General features: G+C 42.7%; 1 protein-coding gene across 2 annotated transcripts in view; it reads left to right on the plus strand.

Annotated features, from left to right (window-relative positions):
* Wwox (WW domain containing oxidoreductase) overlaps positions 1 to 8790 on the plus strand; it is a 903057-nt gene extending 894267 nt beyond the window's left edge. For both annotated transcript variants that reach the window (XM_055621458.1, XM_055621459.1), the window contains exon 9: positions 7734 to 8790. In XM_055621458.1, coding sequence (XP_055477433.1) covers positions 7734 to 7922 — 189 coding nt within the window. In that variant the 3' untranslated portion in view covers positions 7923 to 8790. The remainder of the gene's footprint in view (positions 1 to 7733) is intronic.
* Positions 8791 to 13650: the final 4860 nt, after the last annotated feature.

Consider the following 13650-nt stretch of genomic DNA (forward strand, 5'->3'; position numbering starts at 1 on the left):
AAGAAAAGGGGGAGAACTATGTGTTTCACTTATAGTAGGAAGACATTTTTTCCCTATTAGAACCCTGCCTGACAATCATTTTAAAGGCTTATTTCAGTATACACGACAAATTCAGAGGCATACATGTATATACAATATTTATATATAAGTAGCTATAACGGAAGTTAAAGAAGTGAAATGTAAGATGTTTCAAATTAACACCTGTTAAATATCTTCTTTTATCTATTATGAACACTCAATGTTCCTTCAACTCTGGCATTAAGGTGGACCAGTTGTCAAATTACAGTATGGTAGGCAAGATGTAGAAAAATTATGCTATTAGTAAGATGCTTATTTCAGTGACAGATTTCTATGGCTTTTCTGTTGGACCATATCAAAGTAACTCATGAAAGAATGGATACCCAGATCAAATATTCATCCCACAAGAGGAATCCCCATCTGCAAAAGAACTACATGGTGAGCTGAGTTGAGTAATGATTGTGGGAAACTCAACAGGAAATGCCCAGGGACATCTTTCATGAATATGTAAGACGTAATCCACTGGACTTTCCCCTTCATCCAATGAGAATTGCTCAAGAAAAATGTGGGCAGGCACAAATGGAATGTGGAATAAACATATTTTGAGACAAGGTAACCGATTATGCTTGAGTTATGCCTTTGCCCTCTTCTCATTAGGGGTACCCTCTACCTCTCTCCCCACCAAAGCGTATCTAGGGTCTCACAAGATATAAAACAGGTCTCAAAAGGTGAAGTGATCCTAAATATCATATTACTAGTTCTTTAAGAGCACACATAATTCTGTCATGGAATCCGTGGGCTGTTTGAGGGCAATGAAAAAAGTACCTTATTTGTTTTGAGAGAAAGTCTAGAACAATCCTTGATGTTCAGACAGAATCCTGAGAGTTTACAGAGGTCACTCTGCCCTCTAACCCTCTTGACTGGCTAAGTTAAAATCCTCACCTGGCCTCACCTTCTGAGACCTAACATACATTTGGATACCTTGAAATGGTTGGGATTGGCTATCTACTCTTCCGTAGGCTTAAGATTAGAGATGGCAACTGTATTCTTCTATTCGAAAAGAATTCCAGCCAGCTTTCCACCTGGAACCAATGGTAGCAGAACTCTAGAACTTCCTCTCCCTGGGGAGGTCTTTCCCATTTATTCTATCCTGGTCTTCACCAGCAGCTCAGAACTCCTCTGAGACCTTTATAGAAAAACTACATCTTTTTTCAGAGATCTGACTTACATTTGGTGGTGCCTTACTTGGGTTACTTCAAGGCAACAGGAAATGTCTCAGGTCATTGGGAGACTCTATCTGAGTGTATGACTGCCATTGGATAGTTAAATGTCATTCTTTCTCCTCCTTCATCTCACTTAAGGGGCACTTTGCGAGTTGGATTTTATCTGTTGTTGGCCTGATGGTGCTTAGCATGGCAGGTGAGCTTATTTCCCTTTGTGCCACTCCCACAGAACACTGGCCCTGCAGTGCTCTGCAGATATGTCCCTACACGTAAATGTTCTCTTTACCTTCATGGGAGAGTCACCAGAAAAAGAACCAGAGATTTTCCGCGCCTGAGAGCCTGTGTTTAGCAAAAGTATCTGTGGTAGCAAGTAAGTTCTGGAATACACCATCCAAACCACTGTGTCAGGAGCACATTCCATTCGGTAGGGTGAAGGGGATGTGTGTGCTTCATACTGCTTTTCTGGAACATTGTCACACACTGGTAGAGCCTGTAAACAAATATTCAGTCTCCAGAGTGTCACTTTTTTTTTTTTTTTCCTCCTGCAATAGAAGGCGTTTTGTAACAAAGGCTTAAGAACAACCTGTGTGTTAGCAGAATTCCTGAGGGCTATGAAGAAGTTTACGTCTAGGTGTCTACACAAAATATTTGCATGTATCTGTACTGTTCAAGGCCTTTGTAGGAATCAATTACTGGGGATTTGTAGGAGTTAATTTGCTAGGGGTTTATGGGTGGGGTGGGGAGTTCAAAGAAGGGGAGGGGCCGGTTTGCAATTCTAATGGAGCTTGTCAGAGCCTTTGCCTATGGAAGGCTACACTTGTATGGGAGTTTACAAAACAGGTCTGGTCTGGAAACAATTTGAAAGTTCTGTATGGTTTTTGTTTGTTTGTTTGTTTTTTGTTTTGTTTTGTTTTGGCTGAGCACATACAAGCTTTCCTAGGAGAGTGTTGTTGGGTGATGGGCAGGATAGAGAGGACATGGAGACAGCCATTTACTCCACTGGCTTTGCTGTCCATTCTTTGAAAATGCTTATCATCAAAGGGTATGTTCTTTCACTTGGCTGATCTGGTGCCTGGGGGTGCCATTTTGAGTCAGGTAACTTTTTTATAAAGGGTCATTTGCTATTGAGTCGATGGATGGGGTTGCTGAGTCGTCTTCTTCTTCGTTTCTTTTTTTTTTTTTTTTAATCTGAATGGATATAATTTCAATTTAGTTCACTGACTACATCAACAGTGGAAAAATTTCCTCTGAACATTTTTCAGGTGGACATACAACAGCTTGTATATGTAATTTAGGCCAAATCAGGGCATCGTTCTGTAATTAGGCAGAATGGGAAGGAGCCAAAATAGCACAAGGAAGTGTGAGTCAAATGGGAGGCACCCAGGAGGAAATGGACAATGTGTGCCACGTGTTTGGGAAGGAGGTTTTCTACGCTGACTCGTGGATTCTGAATCAATCCGTGACTGTCCCTGTAACTGTCCCTGTAACTTTGGACAAGTTCCATTTGATCTCTGAATCTACACAGGCCTAAAAAATTAGGATGCTAGTTGTCCCTGGCATGAGGACAGAAGGAGGATTAGAAAGTGATGCTTATGATGCTGTCTGCCAGCACCTGGCAAATAGTTTACCTCTCTATGAATGCTAGTCCTCATAGCTACCGGGATAGTATGGGCCTAAACACACTGAGGGCCAGAGCTGATTGTTCTCTTCCACTGCCTGCTTCATTGTGGTGGGGCCTTGCATGCTTTTTGATGAGCACTGACTCACTGCATCCTAGAATTCGGTTCTATGGGTAGCAGGTGGAGGCATTCTTTCATTGTGGTCACTGATCAGAGAGGTGCACGGGCCTCCTTCCTGTACTAACTGCTTTGCTTTATGAACATTCCAGATGGAATATTCTGGAATACAAGATCAGTTTGTCCATTGGCAGTATTGTTCTTGGATAGTAAGTAGGGACACAGCACCCCTTGGAACAGCTCGCTTTTGCCTTATAAACCAGAGGTTGAAATTATAATAGTTGGTGGGAACAGCTATGTCCCAAGCACCAAGACCTTTGGAGATGAACTGCAGGATGCAATGTTGCATATTTCTGGTAAAATTCTTATAAAGTCACTCGCAGGATTGTTACTGCAATAACAGGAGAGGGGAAGGGTGGTGAGACACTCGTCTCTACCACAGCTTTGTGACTGATCATTCCCCTCAGCGTGGTCTAGCCATAGGGCCGCAGGTTTCACATTTGGAAAGTGTATTCTGTGCCTACAAGGCCCCAGAGGAGTTGCAATGAAAGCTCTGATAGTCTTAAGATGTACCTGTCTTTCCTCTTTGCCTAACCCCCTCAGTGCAGCGTAGCACTTTCAACCCATCTCTGCAGTCACAGCCCACTTCTCAAGAGCTGCCTTCCTTGCCTGCCCTGGAGGCTCCAGGCAGAGCGTGTTCCTCTTCCTGAATCTAATTTTTTTTTGCATAAATTGATTAATTCAGCTTTTGCTGTGCAATGTCCTGGTGTGGATATGTCTGAAATAAAGCAATCTTCAAACATCTACTGCTCTTTCAAGTCTTTGAATATAGGTATGCCATGATATTGTATGTATTTTTAAATGCATTGTTATGTCTACTTTAAGATAGGAATCTATTCGTTCTTTTAAATGAGCATGCATATTAAAGTCGAGTCACCTGAAAACTAAATTAAATGTGTAACATATGTTCTTATCAGAATGAGTAGTCTATCACAGCACTAAGAAATGCATCACAGATATCACTATGTGGTTGTTATTTTTTTTTCTTAAGCATGTTTTGTTTATCCAAGACTTCTGCACCTCTTTATTTTCAAAGGACTCAATATTCATTTGTATTCTATGCTGACGGCTACAAATTGATGGCCAGCAGTTATCAAGCAAATGTTGACAGAAGGCAGCTACTTAATATTTTCATCCCAACAAAGGATTTTGGAAGTATGGTCCCTCTAAATCTCAGGGTCTCAGAAACCAACAGCAGCCCCTGTCTGCATCCCAGCTTTCTGAACTGGAAGATGGGATTGCAAATGCGAAAAATGACTTCCTAAGGAGAACGATAAACCTCTGTTAGTAAGATGTTCTCAGCTTAATCCCCAAACAAGAACCCTGGGCAGCTTTACATATGGAGTAACAAGGATGGCACAGTTGAACTCTGGCCACTCACAAATATTTGACTAGAACCCAGATGCCATTGGGGTGTGATTAAAAACTCCCCTGGGCTTCCCAGAAACTCTCAGTCCTGAGCCATCAATACTTTGGCCTGGTGATGTGGGTTGAAGGTGCTGCTTCTTTAGCTTCTGGTGTTGAATGACTGTGAGCAACTTGTCAAATCGTTCCGAAGGAAATAAAAGCTAAATAAATGAAATGTCTGGGAGACCCCGCAGCTCCAGCTAGCATTCATATGTCAATGGGTTATTATTTTATCACTGTGGATCAGCAAAGCAATGTTGACAAATGGCAAGTCATAGCTTCAAACACTACGCTAGTGTTGTTAACATTATTTCCTTTACACGTCTCTTTCATCTTCTCCGGATTATGTACTGATGCCCCCAGAAGTGTCATGAAAGTCATTTGATGGTGATTAAAGTGCTCAAGGAAAAAAAAAAAAAAAAAAGAAAAAAAAAAAAAAAAAAACACCTGAAAAAAAAAAAAAAAGCAAAACCTTATCAGTTTAAAAATGTTGTTTTATCTTCTATCAGTGTCACAGGCTTGTTTACTAATGAGATCCCACTAATGTGGTCCTGTCTTGGGCTGACGGTATGCTGATGAGCCCAAAGTGGGAACTTGTTATTAAGCGGCCGCCACATCTGATGGTATAAAGATGTCACTCAAAGGTTGCCGTTGGAACAGCTGAAAAGAAAATTCTCCAAAAAGCCCACGAGGTAGCGGGCATGGGACCAACAAGATATTGTCAGCATTTAATTGTCTGGCCTGAAAAGAAGATAAAGCAAGAGCCAGTGGCAGCAAGCACGCCTCTGGCAGGGAGGCTTCGAAAGCATACAGTTGGTCTTTGTGGGGTAGCGAAGGTGGCCTTTGTCTCCTGTGCTGTGTTCTTTTACTACGGGCACTGGCATGAATTTGGGTTGTAAACTACCCCCAGACCAATGGCAAGGAATGGAAGCAAGCATGTGTGGCACACTGGGCTTTTAAAACTGTGTGTCTTTCATCGTAGTCAACAAATGTACATTTCCTTGAAAACACCCCAACTTTGGTCACTTGCACATTCCGATGAGGGAAAATACACCTCCTCCTGATCCCCATGTTAACTAGGTTCTGGATCAGGGTGACTTCAGAAATTCGTTACAAAAGTACCATTTCAACAGAGCAAGCACACAGACCACATCACCTCAGAAGGACACAGTGGCAATATCCTACATTAGCTTTGGAAGAACTCTAGTTTTCACTTTCCTGAGAGGCCTCCCTTGGTCTTGTCTCAGGACTGGCAACGCTGCGCGAGGCCAGCCTGTTGTAAAATTAGAACCACTCTCTGACATGAGAATCAACTAGGGCAGGTGGAAGAGGAGGGATGGATTTGGAGGTGAGCTGACTCGATTCTCTCAGCCACCACTTAGAAGTCTGTGGCAAGTCACCTGATCATTCCTGGCTGTATTTGTCACCTACAAAATAAAATGAAAATCCAAGAGAGATAGCCCAAGGTTATCCAAAGCTCCATCTCCCCCTGGACTCTGCAGAGAGCTGACGGCAAGCAAGCTACTATGTGGCTTGAGTTAGCTGAGGGGACATCCTCGTTTTCTACTCAGCTATCAGAGGCCCTTTGGCCACCCATTCCCTCCTTACACGCTGCAGAGGGATCCCATAAACACCTGACAGGTGTTTAGATAAACATGCTGGGTGCTTTGCTAAAAGTCATGAGAAATAACAACTTTGCAAAAGGAAATCAATTGAGAAAGAAATCACTGAAGTCACAGTATTCACTGTTTCTTTTGGGGGGCAGGCTAAGTGGAGCATGTTGAGGGACTTCAGGAAGTCACAATTAAACTCCATTCACAGGTCACATGTTCAAATCCCAGGCTGGTGGGATCTGTCCAGTAGTCTCCAGCAGCTAGGTGTTATCAAACTTTGAGTCTGTTTCGCACACTCCTCCACACCCCTGCCCTAGTCAGGCCCCATGGCTGTATTTGACCAATGCATGTATGACTACAGACCCTGACACAGAAACCAGCAGCAAAGAAAACCCAAGTGGGCTTCTTAGAACTTGGCTAAAGTTCTAAGTTCTTGAGTCCTGGTTCTCAAAGTGACCCTTGCTCCACGGAATCCAGTCATTTAGGAAAATGCTCTTCCATGGACACACTAAATGGACACAATTTAAAACCTGTAGGGGCAGGAAAAAAATGGCTAAGTTTGAGGAGGGACAGAAAGCCATCTCCCTTACAAGCAAACATCCTAATGTTTTCCTGAAGGTGACATCTGTGGTTACCTTTCAGTCCTTGTTTTGACCCCACTTCCTGTCAGCTGATAGCAAGTTGATACATCAAGAGCTGTCCTCCACATAAATGATCCCAGGACAGCAGATAAATTGTACTGGTTTGAAATTGGAGCAGCGCCCACTGCACCTCCCTGCAAACAGAAGCCTATTATTTTTAATTATGGCTTGCAAAGCAAAGTGAGCTCTTGCCCTCTTTATAGCTTCTCTGGCAATATTCTGTCAGTAGGGATGACTTGGGGCCCCATCAGTGAACACACCCCTTGCTATAGCCCCAACTGTTACTCCAGAGGAGACGAGAAATGATCAGTGCTGTTCATAGAAACTTGCATTTTGAAATGGGCTGGAAGGAAAGTGCCTCCCACCTGAGGCCATAGTTTGTTGTACATTGGAACAGATATGACGTTTAGAAAAGTATTTTCTGGACGAATTAATAAACAATCAGTGTAGAGACTCGTGAGACCATGACTGTGTGTGTGTGTGTGTGTGTGTGTGTGTGTGTGTGTGTTTAAACATCTCAACAGTGTTGTTAACCCATCCTACCCCCTAAGAGCACCCTGGGCAAATTGTTCAGGACAGATCTGGCACCAGCATCACTTGAGTCATCTAATTGATGGGCCATAATCAAGAGTGGTTGGTTTCTTTTAGACAGAAGGTTCTAGAAAGTTCTTGGTGTCAAACTCTATTGCACATTGAGCAGTCAGAGGCTTGGATGGATTTTGTTCTCGCATGTTGGGGAGTATAGCATCTTTTTTCTTTGTGCTGAAATGGCGTCTGGCATGATACATTGAAATGCGTCTTTATTTCCCAAGCCTTTTCCTCTATGAGGTGTAAAAAGTCACACCAGCTTTACAAGCGGAGTTTATGGACTTGCTTTTCCAAGGCTGTCACACATCATGCTTTTGCAGTCCTGTGCTTGGAGTTGAGCCCTTTGCCCCTGATGTCCAAGTGCAGAAAGGCTCATTGATCTCTAAGTAGCCAAAATGACATTGTCTTATCACTCACAATTGCTTTTCTTTCTTTTCTGATTTTCAGCAACAGGGAGCTGCTACCACTGTCTACTGTGCAGCTGCCCCGGAGCTGGAGGGCCTTGGAGGGATGTATTTCAACAACTGCTGCCGTTGCCTGCCATCCGAGGAGGCACAGAATGAGGAGACAGCCCGGGCCCTGTGGGAACTCAGCGAGAGGCTCATCCAGGAGCGACTGGGCAGTCCCTCCAGCTAATCAGAGCCCCGTGATGTTGGGCAAATCCCCACCCGTGCTCTGACCCTCATCACTGTCAACCCCATCATCCTGGGGTGCCCTGACCTTCCAGTACAGAACAATGAGAATAAAAGAAACAAGAGCAGCTGTAATCAATGGGGAAAGATTGAGCATCAATGGGAAGCAGGGAATTTCAAGGAACAATGTTCCCTTTCTAGGATAGGGCTAGTCACGGGTCTGCTTGCTTTTCTGGTGGTGGCCTGCTTGAAAGTGGAAGCATGGTTAGCATGTTCCTTTGCTCATTGTAGAAGCAGGTGTGACTCTCTATTACCCTTAGAATAGCCTGATATCCTCTTGACCCTCCCAAGCACCACCACTGCCACCTCTGCCACCGGAGGCCGGCTTTCTCCCATTGAGGGAAGAAAATGTTTTCATGTTCATCTCCCCATGCTGAATTCAGACCTGGAAGGCATCTCATACTGCCCTACAAAATCTGAACAGGTTTGGCAGCTTTGAGAGAAACTCAGTACCTTGTCCCAACAGAACCAATGCAATGGTGCCATTAGAGGGGAACTGAGTCGGTGGGTCCCGAAAGCACTGTCCTCCTTGCCAAAGTTACACAAGCAATTCCTTAGAGATTATAACAAATACGTTTTGCAAATCATTCCATAGATACACAGATGGGCAAGCAAAGAAGCAAGGTGTCCTTCAGATACACGGGATATTCTTGAAGTGGGAAATAGAAGTCGCTCTCTTCATTCTTCACGCACAGTTCCAAGAACAAGCCTCTTAGTGAATGTCGTAACTCCTCAGTCCTTCTGAGTGAGCATCTAGCTTCCGCTTCCCCTGGTCCCTCCCATCCTATGCTTAATAAAAGAACATGCTTGACTATGGTGTTCTGAAGTGTGTGTCACTTGCTTGAATGTTCTTCTCAGTTTTTTTTGTTCCGTTTTGTTTTTATGTTTGTTTTCATTTTTGTTTTTGTTTTGTCTTTTTTGTTTTGTTTTGTTTTTTAGAAAAGAAATCTAGAGGAAAAATAAAGCGCTTCTTGTAGATGCCAGGAAAACACCATTCTTGATTCTTCTCTGAGTTTGAGTTCAGTTTTTGTGCTTTGTGGGCCGAGCTGTCTCACGGGATAAGCATGCCAGCATCATATTTTCTGCAAGAGAAAGAAAGAAGAAAAGTGACTGTTGTGTGATTTCATTTTAATTATGTTAATCCTCGTCACTCACAGACAGTTATTTCAGTCCTCAAGGGATGGCTCCTGAGTCAATCACTTGAGAACACTCACTCTCTCCACTTACACCATGGTCTCCAGGTAGGGGGACATGGAGATGACTTTAAGTAAGTGAATATTCCCATATGTCCTAAGGACCAAACCTTTCGTGCATCCATTACCCCAGAATCCTAAATGCTGCTTTCTGAAACTTAAAGCTTAAGGTCAGCAAGGTACAAAAGAGGCCTCTATGACATAGCAGAGACTTTGATTAAACACGAAGAAGATGAGGGTAGAGATGTTCATGCGTCACTCCTCCTGTGATGGCAGCTTCAGGCCAGCCAGGTAACACTGATCTCTGGGCCTCTGCCTGTAAGTGGGTCAAGTCAAACACTGGTTTTCAGCTACTCACAGCCTGGTCACGGCCTCTCATGCCATCTCAGGCAACCCAGAGGAAAAGAAACTCCAGACTGAACTCACAGACCTACAAGGAGTAATACATGCCTGTGATTGTTTAAGCCATCAAATCTCAGATTATTTGTTACACAGCAATAGCTAGCTGATGGCTCTCATTTCACTGAGTAATAGACATTTTCCCCCATAGCCTCTTTGTTCTCTCAAATGCCTTGCCCATCCTGTGTTCTAGCACCTTTTCCCTTTCCTGTGTAACATCCTCTAGACTTCTTGTATCCCTCCCTCATACCTGCCAAACACACTCTCTAATTCAGGTGCTTTCCACCTGCTGCTCCTCCCATGGAAATGATTTTCTCACATAAAGGTTTGTCTCTCTCTGACTTCAGCTCTATGTTCAAATGTCACCTCTTTCAGAGAAGGTGGGGTGTCTTACCACTTCATTTAGGGTATCACCCCAAGGACCCTCTCTTACCCTTAATGTTTCTCCTTTCAGATACAAAATAGCATTGAGCATATTACGAAGCACCTCTTTCTCCCTCCATGGTATAAAATTCATGAAACTTGTGATTATCTGTTGAGTTAGTTAAGGGTCTGGACAAATCATACCCATCTTTTTATTGTTTGCTCAAGGGATAAAACTGAGGGGCAGAACGCAGCTTCTCCATAGCTTGTGACTAATGAATAACAGAGTTGGACCACAAGGCAGGTCTCTGCTTTCACTCCTGTGTGCCTTCCACTCTATACCACCTTTATGGGCTGATAGAGACCAGAAGTGTCTACACATTCTCAAGGGAAAATGAACTTTCTACCTAAGGCTGGGGTGTGGCTGTCCTGCTGGAGCCAATGACTGACAGGAGCTTTAAAAATGGCTTTCATACCTGCCACTGACCCAGCAATAATGGCTTCTGTTCTACCCCGGAAGCCTCCCTCCCCTACTCTGTTCCAGTTATAAATAAGTCTGTTCCAAGCCTGGAGTTAGCTGAGGGCAGACTCCATGTCCAACATTCTGATGAAGCCATACAGAATATATTCAACTTGAGAAGAATGAGACAGCTTCTCTGTGGTCATTTTCTGTCAAGCTCTTCTCTGCCCCTGTTTCTTTAAGTACAAAAAGGTATCTGGTTTCCACTTCCATGCCTGAATAAGATCTTGCTGCCACTTATCAATAGGAAGGAAACTGAGGCAGTGGCTACAGCCTGCGGCTTGTGGCTTCGCTCTTTTAGAATGAGGAGATGGGCAGTTTTATTTGGAACCTCAATGAAGAGAAGGCTGATTGCTTTCATCAAGGTCAATGCTAGTCCAGAAAGTCTCAAATTTCAAAGTCCCTGCCAGTTCTCACCACCAGTACTCACTACTTTTAGAAGTTTATGTAAAAAACAAACCAACAAAAAAACCTAAAACCTAAAATAACAATACCTACGTGCCCTGTACATTGACTCTGTGCTTCCTAACACACCCCAGTCAGCTGCTGAAATCACTTCAGAATATTAAGGTCATTAAATATGATCCATATGATCATTGAAGGTGCTGATCTGAAAAGCTGAATTCATGAAATGAGGCATCACCAGCAAAGATAGCTCTTAGAAAAAGGAAGCCTAGAAATACTGCTAAATTTAAATACGGACTATGTTCCCTTTCCATATTACCTCTTAAATCTTTGCTCTTGGTTCAAGCATTTGATTTTGAATCCCTTCTCAAACTTTTCCTTTCCTCCACAAAAATCATCTTGTTTTTGCAGGTCTTCCCATGATGCTAATAGATGTCTAACACGTCATCTGGGCTATCACTATAGGCCTGTGTTTCTGCTATGGGACATTCAGGTAACTTCTAGTTTGTACTGTTAGAACCAATGTCTCAGTTAACATCTCTAAACATATAGACTTTTCCTCTTAAGAGTTTTTTTTCCCTAACCTCACTTTGTTGGAAGCCCAAAAATTCTTACAGGGTTGGTATGTTTCAGAAATAGCGTGCTGACCAGAAGTGTGTGTGTGTGTTTACAGTCTTGTCAATGCTATGTGTTATTTACTCTTTCAAAGTTATTTCAACATCATCTTGTCAATATTCCCTAGCAGCCAGCCTCTTTATTTAAAGAAGAAACATCTGTCCTTCATTTTCCCACAGGGGAGAGTTCACAGTTTTAATTAGTATGGAAATTCAGAGTGGGTGTATGAAAAGAGGATTCGGGCAGGAAAAGAGCCCTTTAGTCAAGGTGTTTCATCTTCATCCCAGTATTCAAAGAACATCCTATTTCTCTTCCTTTCCAGTCATTAGTTGCTTCATCTGAATCTGGTACCCAGACTAGAATGTATGCCCCAAATGTCTTTGGTTCTCATTGGCTCCCATCACTAGCTGGGAGTCCCAGATCTTGGTAGCCGACATCCTATTTGTATGTATTAAATGTCATTTATGCCACACCAATCAGAGAGACTTTCCATCTTCTCAGTGTTGTATTCATGTTGCTAGCTCCCACTGCATCTTAGAGTAAGGAAGCAAAGCTACTTTGAATGGATGATATATGGGTATGTGAAAAGCAACACTCCATCACTCATGACAGGAGAGGCCCTGTCTCTAACCATAAGGAGTTTTCCCACTCTATCTGAAGTTCACTGTGAACATGTCCTCTGACTTTGCAGATGTGGTCATGTCTCATTGGATCCTCGGCATCCTGATGGAAAAGCCTGACTTTTCCCGAGTTTTTTTTTTTTCCCTAAGTATTTATGAGTGCGCTCTGCCCATGGCTTACTTGAAAAAGCTGTCTGTGTGTCGTTACACCTCCTACTTCCTGGAGTCAATGCGATTCTTCCTTGGAACCACTGAGAAAGCCACTGGACCTTGAGGCCATGGCTTCTTGTGTGACTTTGTGCTCTGAGCTCATCTGTTTCTGAACCAACTTCCTACCCTCAATAGCATTTTCACATCATCTTGTCCTTCCTCTGTCACCTCTCTCTTGCTTTGTTTTCTATTTTTAAACATCTATAAAACTTTTAAAAAGATGTCATTAAGACTTAACCTCAGAAGGCTAGGGATATGGCTCAGCAGGTTAGAGTGCTTGTGGTATAAGCATGAGGCTCTGAATTCAAATCCCAAGCACCTAGGCAAAACAACTATGAGTAGCTGTGAATGCCTATAACCCTAAATGCTGTCAGCAGCCAAGACGGGATTGCTGGCCCTTTCCAACCATCAGCTTAGGTTTAGATTCAGTGACACACTCTGCCTCAAGGAAATAAGGCAGAGAGTGATTGATCAGGGCACTCAACTTTCTCTCCTGGCCTATCTATACACTCGTGGGACATGTGTGTTCATAAATCACATGTATACAACACCTACAGTTCACATACATGTTACAAAAAAGGATTTGCCTTTTATGTGTTTTCTCCTTTAAATCCTTTGCATGTGATTTATGCAGTTGGTTCATTTAAAAAGTCCTATTAAAAGAGCACTGATCTTAAAAGTTATTGCTGAATCATTTGTCTTTGAAGCAACATGTATTGCTTCTTTGATGAGAGAACTTAACTGCATGCTTAGAATTTCAGCCTGTGGGGGGAGGAGGGGAAATCAGGAAAACACACACGACCGCACTTGCCTCACAACAACCAGTTGAAACTTTCTGATGTTTTTCCTTCTATTTTGAAAATGTATTTTCAAATTTATTTGTGTCTTGTTTCTTTTATAAATTTATATATTTCAAAATAAATTCATATCTTTATTTTGCTTTATATCTTCAATGCCTTTGTGATCATATATTCAGTAAAAAGAGATAGATAGATAGATAGATAGATAGATAGATAGATAGATAGATATGCCTTAATTTGTGACTTTTTGTTGTTGTTGGAGTTAAGATCCTTCCCCACCAAGGTTTTGTTGTAGAGAAAGATTGGATAAATACATTTCCATAAGGCTCTTAGGAGAGGTGGTTGCTTTTCTTAAAGTATCAAGGTGGCTGCTAGTTCCAAACAATACAGAACCCTTTCTTAGTCTTACCTACAGACTAGCTACAGACAGGAGACTTGCCTTGAACTGCCCACATAGCGGGCTTTTACCTCTACTGTGTGTAGAGAGAGAGTGCGGTGGGAGGGCAGGGTTTTTTCCACTCAGGTGGACTAGCTCTTGATGGGTCTG

Source organism: Psammomys obesus, unplaced genomic scaffold (assembly GCF_907164565.1).
Source record: "Psammomys obesus unplaced genomic scaffold, mPsaObe1.curated_primary_1811, whole genome shotgun sequence".
NCBI classification, from domain to species: Eukaryota; Metazoa; Chordata; class Mammalia; order Rodentia; family Muridae; genus Psammomys; species Psammomys obesus.